At 32.8% G+C, this 20,741-nt stretch overlaps 1 protein-coding gene across 12 annotated transcripts in view; it reads left to right on the top strand.

Annotated features, from left to right (window-relative positions):
• Positions 1–20,741, top strand: part of PPP1R9A (protein phosphatase 1 regulatory subunit 9A) — a 434,558-nt gene that overhangs the window by 251,734 nt on the left and 162,083 nt on the right. For all 12 annotated transcript variants that reach the window (XM_077123485.1, XM_077123518.1, XM_077123509.1 and 9 more), the window contains exons 3-4: positions 1,460–1,592; positions 10,207–10,327. In XM_077123485.1, coding sequence (XP_076979600.1) covers positions 1,460–1,592; positions 10,207–10,327 — 254 coding nt within the window. The remainder of the gene's footprint in view (positions 1–1,459; positions 1,593–10,206; positions 10,328–20,741) is intronic.

Raw genomic sequence — 20,741 nt, 5'->3', positions numbered from 1 at the left:
AGTACAGAAATACACATTTTGTTCCAGTAATACTTACTATGATAGAAAAAGTGACAGAGGCCAAGCCAGTGTCCACGTGGCATGAGCTGTGAAAATATGTCGAAAGTCAGAAAGAAATTCAGTATTTACTTTGGGTACAAACTGTATGCATGGTATGCCTTTGAGGTGTATATACCATTAGGAACCACACTACATATCCTTCTATACAGACAATTTGAATTCCTGGTTTATAAGGTACTGAATATAGTATTCATGAATTTCCAGCTTTCCTGTACTCTGAATGTAAAGTACAACTGGACTAGCAGAGCCAGTTAATGAGGAAATAGATAAGGTTTCTCTTATTTTTGACCTTGTTCTGCTTTCTATTTTCTTTTTTTTTTTTTTTTTTTTTGCATGGGCTGGGAATCAAACCTGGGTCTCTGGCATGGCAGGCAAGAATTCTGCCACTAAGCCACGGTTGCACCACCGTGCTCTCTATTTTTATTATATCTTTTTATATGTGTTAATATTCCTCACTCCTAGATTTTAAGATATTTGGGGCCAGTACAGAAATTTTTTCAGCCACGGATTAGACACTTAATAATTGTTTGGTTTAATTGAAAATGTCACTTTTTATTATACATATTAATTGGACTTGAATTATACATTCTTTCTTTTAACTGTTGTTCAGTGTATTAGGTGAGAAGTTGGATACATATCTTCAGTTGTTTTTAAAATAAAACATAATTCAGAAGGAATGAGAACCATCAAGTTTATGGCTACAACTGAAGACCACATTTAGTGATCTTATGAAAATTTAGGTCAGAAAGAAAGCTGTCAATATCCCATTTGTTCTTCAGCTTTTGAGCAATATTTTGATGGTTATTTTAGAGAAATGATAAAAGAGAATTAAATTTAGATCAATATGCAAGTAAAATGAGAGATGACAGATGATAGCACTTTAACACAGCCCAGTTCTGTATAGAATAGAAGTCAATTTTAAAGGTTACATGATTGAAATATAATTACAGTACTGACACACTGCAACCTTTGGAGTTAGTATAGGTCATAAAATGAAACAAGTTCAGTGTGGGTATTTGCTTAGGTAGACTTAAAACCCTTTACCTTAGTTTTATTAGGAACCAGCAGAGCATTGCAGTAATATGGTATGCTCTGATTCTGTAAAAGGTGAGAGAAATTACTATTCAAATAATGTATTCTGTGAATACTGCTGCCTCCTAAATTATTAAAAATTGTAGAACAACATACATTTTTTTGGTTAATAAGTTATTTTTATTATGATTCAATTTTCATTTTTTAAACATCTCAATTGACTTCTGAAGAAAAACAGTTGCTTATAAGAAATACAACATGTAAAATTTTAATGTACCTAATTCTGGATATCTAGCTGTTGTTTATTGTTAAGAAAGCCATCTTGTCTGGATTATATTGTCATCTTTTTGTTGCCCTCTTACTACAGGTTTTCAACACATATTCCAATGAAGACTATGACCGGAGAAATGATGAAGTTGACCCTGTGGCTGCTTCAGCTGAGTATGAACTTGAAAAGCGTGTAGAAAAACTGGAACTTTTCCCAGTGGAACTAGAGAAAGGTATATGAGCTGTACAGTGTTTATCATACCACCGTATGTTCCTAAGTTACTAATACACAAATTACAAATTTTTAAGAGTATACTTTTTTCCTAAGTATTGATTAAAGTTTTAATTTTCATGGAAGATCTTAGTAAATTTCAAAAATAGTTGATATGGACTCTGGGTAGATTGTAAATTGAAATATTCCCTCCTCCCTTTCACTCCCAATTGAAACCCATATAGTTTAGTTATCTGGAGTGGCATTTAGGGCTAGGGAGGTGTATGAGTGAGGCTTCATACATTGTTGGTACTCCTGGGAAGAACTGGTGTAGGGGGGAGCTCAGAGATAGCTGATATATAAGTAAGAGTTTGGGCAGGTGATTATTTGGGGGGTTGGGATGGAGTTGGGGTGGGTGGAAGATGAATAGTTAGTAGTCAGAATGAGGTAGATATGGGCAATTTTGCCTTTAGAGAATTATGGGCTCTTGGGATCAAGACAGTTGTGTGCTGGTAAATGTTTTAAGGTGGAAGGGGACTGATGAGTAAATACTCCCACCATGACCTATTTCAAGCAACGAACCTAACATCAACTATTGTACAAATTCCTAAAATTTAACAGTTGCCCCCAGGAGCTAGTAGGAACGAACTGGCTCCATCCAGCTCACCACTGGATGAAGGTTAACGTCATCCACATGACTGTGTTTGGTTTTCCTGGTTCCTAAGGAATCCAGAAAGATCTAAATGAAAAGACTACATCCTCTCCGCCTTTGAAATGAGAGTGCTGAAAGAGAAAGCAGGGAGGACCAGGAGCCTTATCCTGATTTTCTCCCTGGAATGACAACCTGCCTCTGTAGTAACTGCTGGCCCACAAGACCAGAGACTGTGTGTGTGTTTATCATTGCGCAAGGCAGATACCAAAGAACTGGACTGAGCCAAAGAACAGAAAAGTAACATACCTGATGGAACATTGGGGGAAAAAAAGCAGTGCAAACAAATGATGACTTGAATAGCAAAAAAAAAGCAAAAGATATTCAAATATGGCTTAAAAAAAGAAATTATTAACCAAGCTAACAATAACAACAACATAAACTTCGATTTTCAAACTAAAAGGTTCAGTAGAAGAATTGAAGAGTTTCAGTTCAAATTAGCATTCCAGAGCAAGTGTAAGAAATATCCCAAATTAATTTTCAAACAGCAGAGCAAAAAGAAAGGAAGAATCATGAAGGTCAGCCAACATATAAGTATTAGGAAACAGAAGGAGAGAAAAAGACAGTGGTAGAGAAGAGACAATCATAGATTTCCCTGAGCAGAGAAGGTTTACCTGTCCTGGTGAAAAAAATTGACAATATGTAAGGATTTAAAGAATATATAACCCACATTCTTCATATATGAGTAATTCACTTACAGATTAGCAAGGAAGCAAAGAAACAGAGAAACTTGTTAAGAACAACAAATGAGAAAAAAACAAAGTGAAAACTGTAAGTATTAAATATATAATTATTTGGGTGAAACAATGTATATATACCAGTCATTACACTAAACATTACTGACTGCTCCATTAAAAGATACTCTCATTTGGCATTAGAACAAACATAAGAATGATGCTTTAAAAAGAAAGCAATGCTTAAACTTTTCAACCATTCTTTCATTCTTAGCTCATGGGCCATACAAAGGCAACCTTGGACAGGATTTACCCTGTAGGGTATAGTGTTTATTTCTTATTATAAGCAAAAATGAAAATAGTCCAAATACTCACCAATGGAAGATTAGTATATGAATTATAGCTTATTTCAGTGCAATGAAAAATCACTCAGCAGTGAAAGCCAATGAGCCATAGTTACATGAGGTAATATGTATAATTCTTAAAAATGAAATTGAGGGCAAAAATAAATAAATCACAGAAGTCATTCAGTATAATTCCATTTATCAAAACCAGGAAAAATTATTTAGCATGTTTTTTTTAGAGGTGCATAAATAAGTGGTCTAAAAAAAACAATATTACAGAAAGGAAGGGAATGATTAACACCATATCTAGGATAATGGTTACCTGGGGAAAAATATCATATCAGGAAATAATACATAGTAGGTTTCTGAAGAATTGGTAAAGTTCCATATCTTTGTGTTACATGATGTTTGCTTTGTATTTGTTTTTGAATATGATTTGGAGGTAAATGCTTTCATAAACCTTTTTGTGTATACTATAAATTTCATAACAAAGTTAAACTAGAAAAATTAAACTAGAAAGAAAAACCAAATGAAATATATTAATTGGAAATTTTAGTGCATTTCTTTCAGAACAGAATAAATCTGGTCAGAAAATAAGTAAGGACATAGAAGAGTAGATTAATATAATCAATAAACTCAATTAAAAATATTTTTATATATATAGAATCATGTGGAGAAAAAGAGAACAAATCCCACTGATATCACGACAATTGTAAATTAAAAAAATTATTCCTAGATCAAAGAGAAAATTAGAACTAAAACTTTAAACTATCTAGAAAAAGATTGCATTTATACAAATTTCTATAAACATACAGAAAAAACCTTCCTCAGTTATAGCCTTAGAAGCCATCTTTAAAAAAAATGTAAAAAAAAAAACGCGCTTGTCTTAGACAGAAAAATATACATTAAAATAAATCACACCAAGATGGAGAATAATATAAAATAATATTAATGAAATGTGAAAAGAAAAAAAAAGAAAGATAAGTTAATGTAAAACCTTTTTCATTAAATAGGTCACTAAAGTAGACAATCCTTTATAATACTGACTGAACAAAATTGGAAGAAAATATGTACAAATTAGGACTAGAAAGCAAATATATACAAATATATAGGAGAAGAGAGTAGTCAGTTACTGAACTTCTTTGGCAACAAATGCGGTGCCAAAGAATTGATTATTTTTAGCAAATATGAACTACTAAATCAATTCAATTAGAGGTGGAATGGACTAATTCCCTAGAAGAAATTAAAATAGTGAATAAGAGAAGATATTAAAAAGGAATCAGGACCAGATGGTTCTGCTGTACCTTTAAAAACACATAAATCCAGGATTATTTAACCTATTTTAAATCAGAGTAAAAGACAGAAAGATCATAAATTGATTTTGTATAAAAAAATAAATAAATAACAGTTTACATCAAAAACTGAATTGGTACTGTTTGGTTTCATAAAGCTGCCAGTATGCAATACACCAGAAATGAATTGACTTTTACAAAGGGGATATATTGTTACAAGTTACAATTCCAAGGCCCTGAAACATCTGAATTCAGGCACAAACAAGAATATACCTTCTCTCAATAAAGGCTGATCGGTCTGGCATTTCTCTGTCACTTGAGAAGGCGCATGGTGACATCTGCTGTCCTTCTCTCATAGCTTCTTGGTTCAGACGACTCGCTCAGCATCTTCTGCATCTTCAGACACCAGTTTCTTAGTTGCATCTCCCTGCCCTCTGTGTTGACTCTGGCTCTCTCTATGTTTGCCTTTTGTTCTCTACATAGAGGACTCCAGTAAAAGGATTAAGACCCACCTTGAATGGGTGGTGTTATAGTTTACTAGCTGCCAGAATGCAACATACCAGAAATGGAGTAGCTTTTTAAAAAGAGAATTTAATAAGTTGCTAGTTTACAGTTCTAAGGTTGAGAAAATGTCCCAATTAAGACGAGTCTATAGAAATGTCCAATCTAAGGCATCCAGGGAAAGATATCTAAGTTCGAGAAGGCTGATGACATTCAGCATTTCTCTCTCACCTGGGAAGGCACGTGGCCACCATGGCATTGTCTGCTATCTTTCTCTCCCAGCTTCCTGTTTCATGAAGCTCCCCAGGAGGCATTTTCCTTCTTCATCTCCAAAGGTTGCTGGCTGGTGGACTCTCTGCTTCTCATGGCTATGTCATTCTCTGCTCTTTCAGAATCGTATGGCCTTCTCTCTTGTTGTTCTCTAGTTTTTTCCAAAGTGCTTCTTCTTTTAATGGATTCCAGTAAAACCAATTAAGACCCACCTGAATGGGTTGAGACATGGCTTCACCTAATCAAGTTTAATACCCACACTTGATTGAGTCACATCTCCATGAAGATAAGCTAATAAACTTTCCAACATACAGTACTGAATAGAGATTAGAAGAAACCTTTGCTCCCACAAGGTTGATTAGGATTAAAACATGGCTTTTTTCCGGTACATAAACCTTTTCAAACTAGCACAGGCAGTATCGTATCTCCATCTAATCACAACTGAGTGAGTTGCATCTCTATGGAAACAACTTAATTAAAAGGTCCCACCAAAACAATAGGTCTACCTCCACAAGTTTGGATTAGGATTAAAAGGACATGGCTTTTCTGGGCTACATAATACTTTCAAACGAGCACACAGACACCAAAAGATTACTATAGTACAACCCCAATTATGACTGTATGTTTAAAATTCTAAATGAAATAAAATATCAGATATAGAAATACTTAAAAAGTAAAATATATTATGACCAAATAAGATTTTAGTTTGTGGAGGTAAAGTGGTTTATTATTAGGAAATTTATCCATGCAAAATTTAAAGAAATAAACTGTTAGTCATGTGAAAAGGGATTTGATGAAATTCTGCCATTTCAAATAAAAACTATACGTAAGTTAGCACATGAAAGAAACTACCTAAGTGTGATACAAACTATTGATCAGAATGCCAGCAGCAATTCTATTTTTAAATTGAGGAAATGCAAAACCTTTTCAACTAAAATGAAGAGTCATATTTGAAATGCCCATTGTCACCATTATATTTCAACCTTATGTGTAAGTCTGAAGTACAAAAAATGGAATAGTCAATATAAACAACTGAAAATTTAAAATGAAAAATATATCTTTTTGAAGTTGATATTGTATACTTTGAAAATCAAATCTGTACTACTTTAAAAATCATAGAATTGGTAAGATAATTTGTCAAGGAGGTTGAATTCAAGATGCATATTAAAAAAATCAATTGTTTTCTCCTTGTGCACATTAAGAACCTAGAAGTGAAAATATGAAAGTGTTTCATTTACAATAGCACAAAATAACATAACTATTAGTTTATTACTAAGAAAAACATAGAACTTGTCTGTAGAAGAGTATAAAATATTTTTGAAAGACATAATATATAAGATCTATAGGAAGATATACCATATTCTTGGAGGGAAAATATAAGAGTCCCTATAAAAATTAATCAATTAATAAATTAATTGGCAAATTTTAAGCAGCTCCAAATAAAACTGCCAGCAAAGCTGGATTGCTGGGAGGGAATTGGATAAAATAATATTAGATTTATATGGAAAAATATAGACATAAAGTAAGTATGAAAAAGAATAAGAAAGGGCCTAGTTTATCAGTATTTGGACATGTGCTAATTTATGGGACTGTGATCAGAGCAAAGTGCATTGATATAGCAGTTGATCAATGGAAAAAATATAAAATTGAGGGAATTATCTTAGTATGCATGATAATTTAATGTGTAACATAATATTTCAATTTAGAGGGTGTTTTACAACTTGTTCTGACACAATTGAGTATCTATCTGAAAGAATATAAAGTTGAACAGTTCATTGTGTCATATATAAAAATAAGTCTACATGTATTAAATAATGAAATATTAAAAATAAAATAATGAAAGCATTTAAAGAAAATTTATAAAAGTAGATCCATCATCTAAGCTGTGGGAAGAAAAACTTAACCAATTGGGAAACCCAGAAGTTATATAAGGAAAGGCAGACCAATTTAATCATTACAGATTTAAAAATTTTAAGGTTTTTCTATAAACCGGAGTTAATAGAGATGTGTTAATTTGGGGGGAAATCTGCATTGAAGATGACAAAAAGTTAATGTCTATAATATGCTAACGATCCTTACGGATTTTCAGAAATTAAAAAAGGACCGGTAAAACACAGTAGAAAAATTGACAGTTGATTGAAGAGGAATTCCAGTGACTCTCGCTCATATGAAAAGAGACTCAAGTCTCACTTACATTGAAGGGAATTCTAAACCAAAATGAGCTTTCCTGAAAGAGGAAATAAGCTTTTGAGTTCCTGAGTTTGGCAATAGCATCTTCACTAATGACACAGCTTCATCTTCATTTCCGTCTCTTTCTGTGCTACTTTGCCTACTCTATGCTCTGTCTGTCCCTGAGAAGGTATACAGAGGAAGACAAGGTTCTCCTCTACTGGGTTCTTGTCAGTGCAGCCTCAGAAATCTGTGACCTTTGAGGATGTGACTCTGGCTTCACCCATGCTTGATACATCTCAAAGAAAGCTGTTCAGAGATGTGACACTGGAGAACTGGATGAGTCTTCTGGTCTTGGTGGATTAATTGTGCTCTCCCTTGTATTGCCCTTCAATCATTACCTTGTCTTTCTAGGTAGTCTGCAGTAGAACTGAGACTAGATCAAGTTTATATAGCTTTTTCCACAACCAATTTTCTGCTCTATGAATCCTATAATTTCCCAGGAAGAATTTCACCCAAGCCTGCGTCTAGGCAGAAAAAATGAATTTAAAAACCAAGAAACAATTTTCACATAGGATATTTGCAGGAAGAAACCATTTAATAGCGTAACAGTACAGATATTTCACATTTGAGGGAAGCCTTTTGAAAGTAATGATTATGTGAAAGTTTCACTTGCCACTCAATGTTTGCACAACTTGTAATATTTCATTTAAAAATAGGAATCATGTAAATATAATAAATGAGAGCAAAAATTCAGCCAGAACTCAAATACTTATGTATAACAGATTTCATATAGAAAAGAAACACTAAGTCATTATTCAGTGTGAAACAGGCTACAGTGATCATTCCTTAAACAACCCAAGAACAAACATTGGGGTGGGTGTGGGTGGAATTTACATGATGTAAACACTGTGGGAAGGCTTTCAGTCATCCTTTATCCCTTCATCAACATAAACAGATTCACACTTGAGAGAAACCTATGAATGTCAGGAATATAGGCATGAATTCAGCCATAGAGCCAACCTTTATACACACAAGATAATGCTTGTGGGGGAGAAGAAACTATTAAGTGTAACCAGTGTGGAAGAGCTTTCAGCCACAGAACTGACCATGTGTGCAAGAAAACTCATCTAGACAGAAACCATAATACTAATGAATGTAGGAAAATTGTTTAGCAATTGAATACCTCTTACATCAGAATATTTATACCAGAAAAACAATTTGAATGAAATGAATATGGGAAATTACACATATGAAAATATTCTCATTGTAAAGAATGAAGGAAAAGGCTTCAGTGATTATTTATACATTAGCCAACATAAAAATTTCTCACACTGGGTAGATACCTATACCTAGAATCAGTGCCAAAATGCCATTAGCTGGGGTTCACACCAGATAACTAACTCATCCTGGGAAAAACACTATATATTCCTTTAGCATATGAATGAGCAAACATTTCATACTTTTGCCAAATGACCTATTTTTTTTAACTTACTTAGAATAAGGATATAGAAATGTGAATTGTACTTAAAGCAACAGTTGGTGAAAAGTAGTAGCCAATGAGATGAACTCTCTACAAAAAATTTCTAATTAAGAATACATAATGGGGTTATTACTAAAAAGTCTTGTAAAAACCTGAGGCATTTTGTTGAGTACATGGGCAGTTTTCCTTTAATAATCCAAACTGGTGATCATTTAGTATCTATTTTTTAATGCAGCTATAATCCATGATTACAAAGACTTTGAAGCTAACAGAAAAATAGCTTTGAATGTTATTTAAAAATGTGGGATGCAAAATAGTGTATCTTGGATTTCATTGATGTTAAACAATACATAGATTTGTGGAAAGGACAAATGGAAATATGGGTAAGTAAGCACGTGATTTGTAGGTAAATAAAAGACCAGCATGTTTTCAGTATTGCTCATAGGGTTAATAAAATGGATACAAAGTATATGCTTGTCAACAAGAGAAGTGGTTGGGTAAATTAGGATACCATCTCACCATGAAAGATTATATATTCATTAAAAAACGATTTAGAGCTATATAAATTGATGTCCATAAAGTATCATTGAATTGGAAAGGTAAGCTGCAAAGCAGTATATAATATGACCTCATTTGTGTAAAGCAAATAGGAAGCAAAAGTAAGCATATACATACACACACACATATTGGAGCTGTAGATATAGCATATATACTTGTATAGTAGTGTAGGGGAAGGTACTCAAATTATTAACTCATCTTATTAACATGAATGTGATGTATGGAATAAGTAAAGAAAAGATCACAGGAATAAAGGAAAATTGAAGATATATTATCACATTATTTAAATGGAAATTATATGTGTGTGAGCATGTGTGTTTTTAAGGCCTAAAATAATTCATCAGCTTATTTATGGAGGCCATGTTTTAATTAACATAGATTATTCAGTAACTAAATTATCACCTTTTGGGAATCACAGTGAATTACCAACTGCAGGTATAAAATGAGACTACATTTGCCAGTCTTTTTGGGGGTCTTATTTGATATTCCTGCTACCCAGTTTAGAGTAAAATTCTGGCAAGCCAAGCGTATCATGTGGCTGATCCATAAAGAAGAACACAATTAGAAGGAGCAAATAGGCCTCGCCAGTTTATTGTGAACTAGTGTAAAACTGAGGCTCCTTTTTTTTCCCCGTAGATGAGGATGGACTTGGTATAAGTATTATTGGAATGGGTGTTGGAGCAGATGCTGGACTTGAAAAACTTGGGATATTTGTCAAGACAGTAACAGAAGGTGGTGCTGCTCAGCGAGATGGGAGGTAAGCTAAGTACTGTTTTTAATAACTGAACATTTCTAGGAACATTTCCTGGGAATCTCTTTCAATTATAGCTTTCTTCTTTTGAATATTTTAGGACAGTATTGCAGAGTGTGTTTTGGAAGTGTACAATGTTAATAGACTTGAATTACTTTCTGATTTTTAGGCAGAATACCTGTTGGCTTTAATATATATTAGGTAAATGGGTGGGTAGATGATGGGTTTATCTTTACCTTTGTATCAATCCACATTTACTTTTCCATTTATCCATCATCTGTTTATTGGGAAATGGTAGAAACATGGATGTGTATAGTTGGACAATATTTACTAAGGAGATCAGTATATGGTTTCACTTAAAAAATATTGAAACAAATGATAATAGTCCTGGCACTTTTGAAAATGTCAGAGCTAGTATGGAAAATGAAAATTCTAACCCTGTGTTGAAGATAATTCAATAAATTGGTATTTCTCAAAATGTGTTTTGCATTCAAACACAGGGTCTTGAGTGCCACCTAAACGTATAGAGTTAATATCACTAGTAGTGGGCTCTATAGTCTGCTCTTAAACAACCACCTTGGGTAATTCTGGTACACACTAGACCATCAAATAATCATTTTTTCAGGTCTTAAATTTGATTAGCTCAAGATATGTGTATTTTGAATGTAAAGATTTTGATTGATCCTCACTCTCAGCTCTCGATGCATTAGACTGGGGCTGAAGCAGAAGATTGGCAATAGAGATAAAATTAGACCCATAAATCCCACAAATATGAGCCTAGTTCAAATAAATGTCATTTTAATTTTTAAGTAACACTGAATGAACTGACTTTGACCTTTTTTTCAATGTGTAAATGTGTTTCATTTAACTATCTTATCAGGAAATTACAAAGTACATTAAATATAATCTGTGAATCCTTGGTGAGACCCCTGGTAGCATTATTTCTTATTTAATCTCAGATTCACAGCTGACATACAAAGATGTTTCCTAGGGGGTACTAACTTGAGTTCCTTGATTTCTTTAAATAAAAAGCCACAACTTCAGTATCAGGTGTGGCTTGGGAATCATCTTTCAGGCAGTAGCCTTATTTGTATGCTCATAGAACACTATGCACACAGAAGATTTGACATGAGTCTTTTGAGTGAATGTACAGCTAACCTCATATTATCACACTTAAACCTACAAGAGTGGCAAATGAATATTTTGTACTTCAATAATTAGCAGTCATATTCTACTTCAAAATAGTTAGGAAATAACCTCTTTGCCCTTTCAACGAATTACATAATGGCAAAAGTAAATATTTCCCATTATTAGTTTTATGCCTTTCTTCCTAGTGAACTCAATTTTGTAAAATCTAGCCCATTTATGTTTCAAGAAAAATTAAAAAGTCATCCTAAGGTAATAGGAAATAGAGCTTCTAGTCATTATTTAAGCAATACTAAATTATGTCATTCTTCTTACGTAAATTAAGTAAATCAGTCACAAAGACAAACCAAAATATAAGTTGATTTTAAAAAAAAGGTAGAAAATATTACATTCAGCATTTAGCCAGTTCCTGTTTCTTCTAAACTGAGACCTATTTGTATTTTCCATGACTCATTTTAAAACTAAGGTTTGTTTTCTATTAACCTGTGTTCTGAGTTTTCTCCTGTGTAGTTCCACTGTTTACACTGATATGCAAACTTTGATTTTTCAGTATCAGTGTGTTTTTTCTCAGTCTTTTAAATGAATGTTTGTCTACTGTATTGATTCTGCTATTGTTATAGTAAGTGCTTAATAACTGCTTTGGTGAGAATCTTAATAAAGTCATCTTGATGTAATGAAATGGACAGAATCTTTAGGATCATGTGAACCAGGAACCTGATTCCATCCCTACTTCTTAACAGTAGTGGAATATTGGGCAAATTACTTGATTTTTGTGTTATTTTTGTGTATTGCAGAGTTTTTGTAAGCATTAAATACAATCATGTAAATAAGAAACCTACAATGCTGTTGGTGTATGAAACTGTTCTTGAATTAAGAATAAACTTGAAATTAAGTAAAAATTAGTTCTCTGTTATGGAAAAAGTCTTATGAAAAACTGTAGAAAGGTACATAAAATATGTAAAGAAAAATCATAAAATTTTGGAGGTCTTCTAATCCATACCTTTTTTTTTATGGATCTAAGAAAATTGGGGCCTACACTTGTCTCGTTAGACCTATGGAATTTTTAGTATCTTTATTTAAATTTGTTTACTATTCAGAAGATGTCAACATAAAAATTACTGAAAGAGCGCTTGCTTGTTTCTAGCCAGTGAAAAACTTTTCAAGTAATGATATGTGTGTGTTTGATGTAGAAAAAAATTGTTTCTTGTTTACAAAACAGTATGATTAGCATGATCCCATTCTTGTGAACAAACCTAGGAGAGTTGTGGTTTATTGTCACTGTTAGCGTTCCATGGACTTGTTTTATAGCTTGGACCTCTTCTGTCTTCACAGTGAGCATTTCCGTTGCTCTTTGTTCTTTTATATAGATCCATGTTACTGTCTATTATCATTTTCCAGATCTGCAGCTGCTGAATTCTTTCAGCTTTGTATGAAAGCGCATTTTTATAATTGCACTATTAACCTCAGTCCATGGTTTAACTTAAGGTTTGCTGTTTGTGTGGTACAGCTCCCCTTCCTTTTTAAAGTATATTTTTGCCTATTTAGAATTTTAGATTGACAGTAATTTTTGGTATTATTTCCATATTTTTTTCTGTTTCTAGGCACATGCATGTGGATAAACATAATCGAGTGTACGCAAACTAGAAAATGCTATCATTTTTTATAGTCTGTTATTTAATTGTATATAATGGGCATTGTAAAATGTCTACTAAAAATAGAAGGTTAAAAACCATGTGTTTTAATTCCCCACCTGTACTTTACATTTGTGAGAAAAATGTCCTTTTGGCTATGAATTATTGATTCCTAGAAGCTTGAGTCCAGAAACTGTAGCCTAGTTATTTTATGGCTATGTGTATGAGTGTTTTAATAAAGAACAGGTGACTGTAATGCTTCCATATAATGGAAAAACCTTTTTGACCATTTTCCTGTTCACTTTAATTGCTAAATTATCATATGTAATGATATTTTAAATTTATGAAGGTAATACATGTTTATGGGTGAATATTTGAAAAATATAGAAAACTTTAAAGAAGAAAATAAAAATTTCAGGTAGTCCTGCTACCTCCTTTGAGAGTTGACTACTATTAAAATGCTGCTAGTGAATTCCGTTGTAAGCTATTTTCTGTGCAAACACTTTTGTTTATTTACTTAATATTAGCATCTACTGATAATCTTGCATTTGTTTATGCTTTTCATTAATCAAAGTAATATTTGTGTGTGCTTCTTATATTTGTCTTTAATTCTCCTAATAGCCCCGTTAAATATGTTTTATTGTTGTTTTTGTTTTGTATATAAAGAAGCTAAGTTTCCTGCACTCACAGCAAGTGACAAAAATCAATTATTATATTTGTCCCCAAAGCCTGCACTTAAATGCTACATTACATTATATGTCATTAAATAATTTTTCTATAATAGATTTTAGGATTCTATTCTATGGCAACACTGTGTGTAAAATCAGTTACATCTTGTCATACAATGTTGTTTCACGTGTTGCTGAGATCAGCATCTTATAAATCACTGAACTTCTCTGGCTATTTCCTTGAAATTAATTCCTAGAAGTAGAAACACATTGCTAAACTACCCTTCAGAAAGGTTAATCAGGTTACACTAGTCCTAGTAGTGTCTAAATGTTCTTTTGCACTGTTATTGATATTGAATATTGTGATTTAAATCTTTGGTAATTTGATATATATGAAGCATTATTTCTAAATATTAATTTCTTTTTTTTAAGCCTTTAAAATTGTTTATTGGCCACTTGCATTTCCTTTTCTTTTTTGTAATTTTTTTTTAGTTTGTTTTCTTCCCATTTGCATATTTTGCAGCTGTTTTATCATCTGTTCTTTCAGTGCTAATCTCCACAAGAAACTGGTTCACATCAATTGCCTTCACTTCTTAATGCATAGTATTTTTCCTCATTCTGATAACAAAAACTGTCAAATGTAGTAAAAAGTAATTGATTTGGAACTCTAAACTCAAGTGTTGCAAAATTCTGTGCTTTGGTTTCTACCCTTACTATTCTATTAAATTTTTGCTTTGAAAATTATTGACCTGTTTCAAGATATCCAGTGGCCATTTATTAGACCTAGTCCTTTTTAACTTTTCAATGCCATACTGTAATTTCTTATTTCTAATGAAATTCATGTCTCTTTGCTTTTTCTGTGAACTTTAGGTCCCTCTCTGTAGTTCTTTTTCCTCCTATTTTTTTGTCCTGCATCGTAAGAGTGGTTCTCTCACAAGGCCAACTTTTTGGAACTGATTTTTATATTGTCAGTACACTAATTGTTTTCCATGATCATGTAGAATATGTTCCCAAATTTAAACCCTTAATACTGGTACATGTAGAACCCGATTACCTGAATGTCTTATTTTCATCTCGGAATCAACTTAAAGGAAATTGAATTCCTCTTTTTCTTTTTTTTTCCCTTCTTCTCCCATGCTCTAACAGTCGATTGTTTACTGTGGTGACCCTATTTGTCATTACTTTAGGCAGAAAACTTTCTAGTCTTTTATTCTTTCCTTTCTGTCACCTACATAAGCTCTTATTGTGTTATATATTTTTCTTTTGTTTGAAATGGCCCTCAGATTACTTCTTTATGTTCATGGTTTATACCATGTTTCTAAGCCAGGCCTTTCTGCCTCTTCTTAGTTATTAGGGGGCTCCTCTCAGCTAATATTTCCCAGTTTATCCTTGGCCTTATTCCAAGATTATTCTTCTCAACTGTTGCTTTTTGTAGCCCTTCTAGTACAGCAAGGTACCTTTGCTCTCCTTTTTTTTTTTTTCTTTTTTTCCAGTCATAATCCAAGGTCATGCTGGCATTGAAGGCAATGCTGTTTTTAAAGTGCCTACTCACTACTCTGCTTAGGAAGATTACATGATTCCCTGCACCAGTTTCCTTCCCTAACCTCCTTGCACAGTTAAGTCAAAATAATGAGTACTAAAACTATAATGTATTAAGCCCATATGATGGTTAGTTACTAAGTTTACCCTTTTACATACATTTTGGCTGATTTTTGTAATCAACATACATGATAGTTATAGTAAACCTTCTGTATTTAAACTAAAGATTACTTCTTACAGGAATTTATAATTGAGGAATTTACGGCAGGATTAGGATAACTGTGGTCTGAAGTGAATCAATATGAGCTTATAAATAAGCAAACAGAAATAAAATAATAAAAATGCACTGTAATGAAAGAAAATTTCAGTTATTCAATAAGAGCTTATAAATAAGCAAACAAATAAAATAATAAAAATGCACTGTAATGAAAAAAATTTTCAGTTATTCGATAAGAGCTTATAAATAAGTAAACTGAAAGAAAACAATAAAAATGCACCATAATGAAAGAAAATTTCAATTAAACTATTTTAAAATTTTGCTGTACAAATTACTAAACTATTAATTTACATTTAATATTTTACGTCCTACAAACTTATATAAAAGGTAGAATAAAGATAGAAAATACATTTCTCACACATCCACTCAGTGTGGATGTGAGAAAAATAGCTTGTAAATTTGTTTTGCATTGGTGAGGAAATGAATTTTAAGTGATATTTTCCCCCCATGCATCATCTTCTTCCAAGTATTCATTGCACTTCTTATTTGGTGTTTACCACCAATATCTGGGGCCCTGAAGCTCAAGTCATCAGCATCTTTACACATCCTCATTTGTTTAATTTTTACAGGATGGGAGGTTAGATCTGGATTATCTTGAGATTCCTTTCTCTTTCCCAGGACAGCTTTGCAGAACCCTCCCTTCCCAGACTGCCATACTTTCTATATTCCTTTGCTCTGTTCATCTTTCAGTAATTCCTTTTTGTACTTCACTACTTCATGCAAACTTAAAATATTACTAAAACAGCATACTGATGAGAAAACTGAAACTTGACGTAGTCAGGTACATTAATGAAATTTTCTTTCATTACAGTGCATTTTTATTATTTTATTTCTGTAATTTGAAGTTTTGGGACTGAAATTTACATCTAAATAACTTTAAAACCCAGGTTCTTTTCCCTATGGTGCATTTCCTTTCATACTCTCTGTACTACTCAGAATCATGTTTCTCCCAACATTTTGTTGTTTTCTAGCTCAGTACTAACCTTAGAGTCCAATTTGTCAATGAAAGCTTTTCTCTCTCACCAACTGAGTGAAGCTAAACTCTTGGCCTCTGTACTCTTGAATATGGTAGTCTGTAGCACACAGTTTGCCATCACTTTTTGTATATTGAATATGTATCCCTAGATTCATTGCAAACTCATTAAGAGAGGGGCCAAGATTCTGTTTCTGATATCTCCCATAGCAAATTGTATAGTCCTAGACTCTTAGTAAGTACTAAAGTCTATTTATGGATGAACTAATTCCAATTCTAGGAATCAAAGTTTTTTGGTTTGCAATTTTTTTTGGCGAATTTCCTTATTATTTTAGTTTTTAATGTTTGCTCTGTTATGTTTTATAAAGATAATTAACAACAATCTCTAGTCTTTTTGAGGGTCACATCACTTTTTTTTTTTTTTACAGCATTATATGTTCTGGCTGGTATTTTCTTGGCTTATTTGGGGAAACACTGTGACTTCATTGCTTCACTGTGAATCCATCTATTCTCAGTCTTTTCTTTGCCATGCCTGCCTTCACCTTCACTTCACAAAGTCAGTAGCCCTTTCTTAACACCAATCTACTTTGTTCAAACTTTCCTTACTCAAATGTATGTTAATTTTTTTGTGTAGATTACCATACTCCCATGTTTCTAATTCGTGCACACACATATATCCCTACATATACCTACCTATATATATTTGCTTATATGTTTATGTATAGTGTGTGCATTTGTGGTATTCTAAAACAAGGACCATAGCTCACTCAAATTTGTATCCCAATAACTCACTGTACTTGGCATGCAGTCAGAATTGAATCATTGTAAATTACTAACTGAATGAATCAAATCAACGAAACATGTTATTGTCTCCGCTTATATTTTTCCAGCACTTTTGCTATCGTTTTTCTGATTAGACTACCTAGAAATGTCCCTTAAATTGTACTCGTTTCATCTCATTTATCTAAGCCATTCTATACAGGATGTGTATTTTCAGAAACTCTTTTGACCTAGTTTGAAGTTCTTTATTCTTGTCCATTAAAGCAATCATCTTCCTAGTTTTCTTTCGCCTTTGATCACTGTATCTATCGACAGTGAAAAAAAACTATATTTTGCCCTTACTTTTATTTCCTAACAAGTAAATGCTAACTCTGTCAATATTAGCTTTTTCTTTAAGAAAAAAGTTTTAAAGTTTTGTATCCTCTATTTAGAACTCTCCTCATGTCTCATTAAATTTTTGCCTTTCCTTAAAATGTCTACCATCTCAAATTCTGTTGCCAGATTAAACTTGCCTTATCATCTTTTCACTTCATTAATGTAGGACATTAGTATTTTTCCTTTGGACCATTTGAGCTTTTGCTTTTCCTTTTTTTTTTTGATGGAAGGCTAACTCTTTTCACTCTTCATAAACTATACTTCAATTTGGCTTTTCAAAATGAAAAGTACATTTTAATTAAATACTTGAAAGATAAAGAATTTCTTCTTATTTTTATTTTCCATAGATATTGTTAAATCAGCCAACTTGCACTGCCAGGAAAGTTTCTTGAAAAACCTGCTGTACATGTTCTACCATAGTCATTGGCCACTCAAAAACATTGATGAAGTTTTACTATTAAAACGTATGTTGAGGTTGGCCACGGTGGCTCAGCGGCAGGAGTGCTTGCCTGCCATGCCAGAGGACCCAGGTTTGATTCCTGGTGCCTGCCCATGTAAAAAAATAAAAATAAAAAAAATAAAACATATGTTGAGCACTTATTATTTTGACAGCATTCTAATTATGTAAAGATGAAGAAGAAAAACAAGGCAATTCATCATTAAAGTATTTTAGATGATACAAAGTGCCTCACCTAACACATCCCTATACAATAATAATTTTTAAAAATCAACACAAAGAAATATTAAACTCTATGATACAAATTGTCTATATACTTGCATATAGATATAAAGTAAAAAAATGGTATTCATGTTAAGTAATGTTTAATCAGCAAAGATATTTTGTAGAAAGTGAATAATAAACAAAATTTTAAATGAGGACTGGCCAGGAAAGGATGCCATTACAGGAAAGGAAGTGGTATAAACAATGATAGAAAGGGGAATAAATAGGATAGAGACACTTAAATCTCATTGACAACAGTGTATCAGAAATGTTATCCTGAATTGAACAGTTGCAACTTTTGTCCCTTCTAGGGAATAAAATTACACATGAAGTGAATTAACTCTTTTCTTTATTTTTCAAAAAAGTTTAATAGAAAAAGCAAATCATGTTTGTTACTTTGGACTTAAATACAAGACCCAAGATATCTGCAATCTTTCTGCCTTATACATGAAGAAATATCAAACAACATCTGGAAACATGTCAGGTGAAATACAAGTGTTAAATATATAGGAGAGATTTGAATAATGAAACAGATCACTAGGCTTGGATAAGCAAATAACTTTTCAAAGAGAAATTAATATTTGAGCTGGGCCTTCAAGAGAAGTTCTTTGATAGGGTAGGGAAGGGAGTTATTAACAATTATTTTGTGAAAGATTCAAAGACAGTTTGTGAATAGTCTTTTTATTGTATGGCTTAATTTAGAGCTTTTAGTGTATGCAAGGATGTTGTTGGATAAAAATGAAAAAAATGTTGAGGTGAAATTAGGAGTTGATGACGATATATGTTGTCATGTCGATAAATAGAAACATATATAAAATGTTTATATATCAAAAGGCTCAATATTGTTAAGACCTCAAATGTCCCCACATTGATATGTAGACTGAAAGTAATCCCAATCAAAATCCCAGCAGGCTTTTTTTGGGGGTGGGGTAGGGTGGGAGTGAGGGTGGGGGAGAGCTTGACAAGCTGATTCTAAAGTGAATATGAAAATAGAAAGGACCTAGAATAGCAATTCGGGGGCGGGGGGTGAATATCTAGGACTTACCTTACCTCTTTTCAAGACTCATTATAAAGTCTCAGTAACTAAGTTGATGTGGTGTTGGCATAAAGACAGAAATCTAGATTAATGAAATGGCATAGAAAGTCCAGCAGTAGTTCCACACATATGCAGTCACTTGATTTTCAGTAAAAGTAGTATGATGATTCAATGAGGAAATAAATAGTTTTTTTCAACAAATAGTGCAAGAACAATTAGATATCCATACGGAAAAACAGAAAATGGAACCTCAATCCTCACCTCACACCATATGAAAAACTGATCCAAAATCAATCATAGGTGATCTAGCATAAAAGCTGTAACTGTAGCTCTAAGAGAAATATATAGGTGAAAATGTTTGTAACCTCATATTAAGCAAAGATTTCTTAGAACACAAAGCTCAGAGTATAAAAGAAAAACTGTTAAATTGAATGTCATTAAAATGAAATTTTGTTCATTGAAAGATAATCTACTTTAAAATATAAGAAGGTAAGCCATAGACAAGGAGTAACTATTGACATATAATTGAATATTTGTATCCAGGATATGACGAGCACTTAAAACTCAATAGCAGGGAGAATAAAAAATAGGCATTTCAAAGAAGAAAGTATGATGCATGGCCAGTAAGCATATGAAAAAAATTTCAGCCTCATTAGTCATCAGAGCAATACAGATTAATACTACAGTGGGATGCCACAGGATACCTACTACAATGACTGAAAAAAAATGACAATACAAGGTGTTGGGGAGAATATGAATAAATGAAACACTCAGACATGCCTGGTTGGAAATATGAAATTCTACTACCCTTTAGGAAAACAGTTTGGGAGTTCTTCCCAAATTAAACGTACAGTTAACTTTTTGACCCAGCAATTCTACTAGCTATTTTCCAAAATAAATGAGAACATATGTCACCATAAAGACTTATATGTGAGGAGCAACTTTATTCATAATAGCCCAAATCTAGAAACAACACAAATGTTTGCACTGGGTTTTAAGATCACCTCTTCTGAACTAGAATATTGGAGGAGACACAGCCCCAGGAATTTGTCATTTTTATTGCTCCATATTATTCAGTTGCAGTTAACCAGTTTGCATCTCATGACCGAGAGTGCCCTGTTGAGAACGGTGGTGCCACTGCTAGCTCATATAATATTTTTGTGCAAATGGGAAAAATACATCTCCTCCAAAAGGATGTTGTTTCAGTTTGCTAAAGCTACTGGAATGTAATATACCATAAATGAATTGGCTTTTATAAAGGGATTCATTAAGGT

The sequence above is a fragment of the Tamandua tetradactyla genome, chromosome 1 (genome assembly GCF_023851605.1).
Source record: "Tamandua tetradactyla isolate mTamTet1 chromosome 1, mTamTet1.pri, whole genome shotgun sequence".
Taxonomy (NCBI): domain Eukaryota; kingdom Metazoa; phylum Chordata; class Mammalia; order Pilosa; family Myrmecophagidae; genus Tamandua; species Tamandua tetradactyla.
This window is presented reverse-complemented; position numbering and strand designations above follow the sequence as displayed.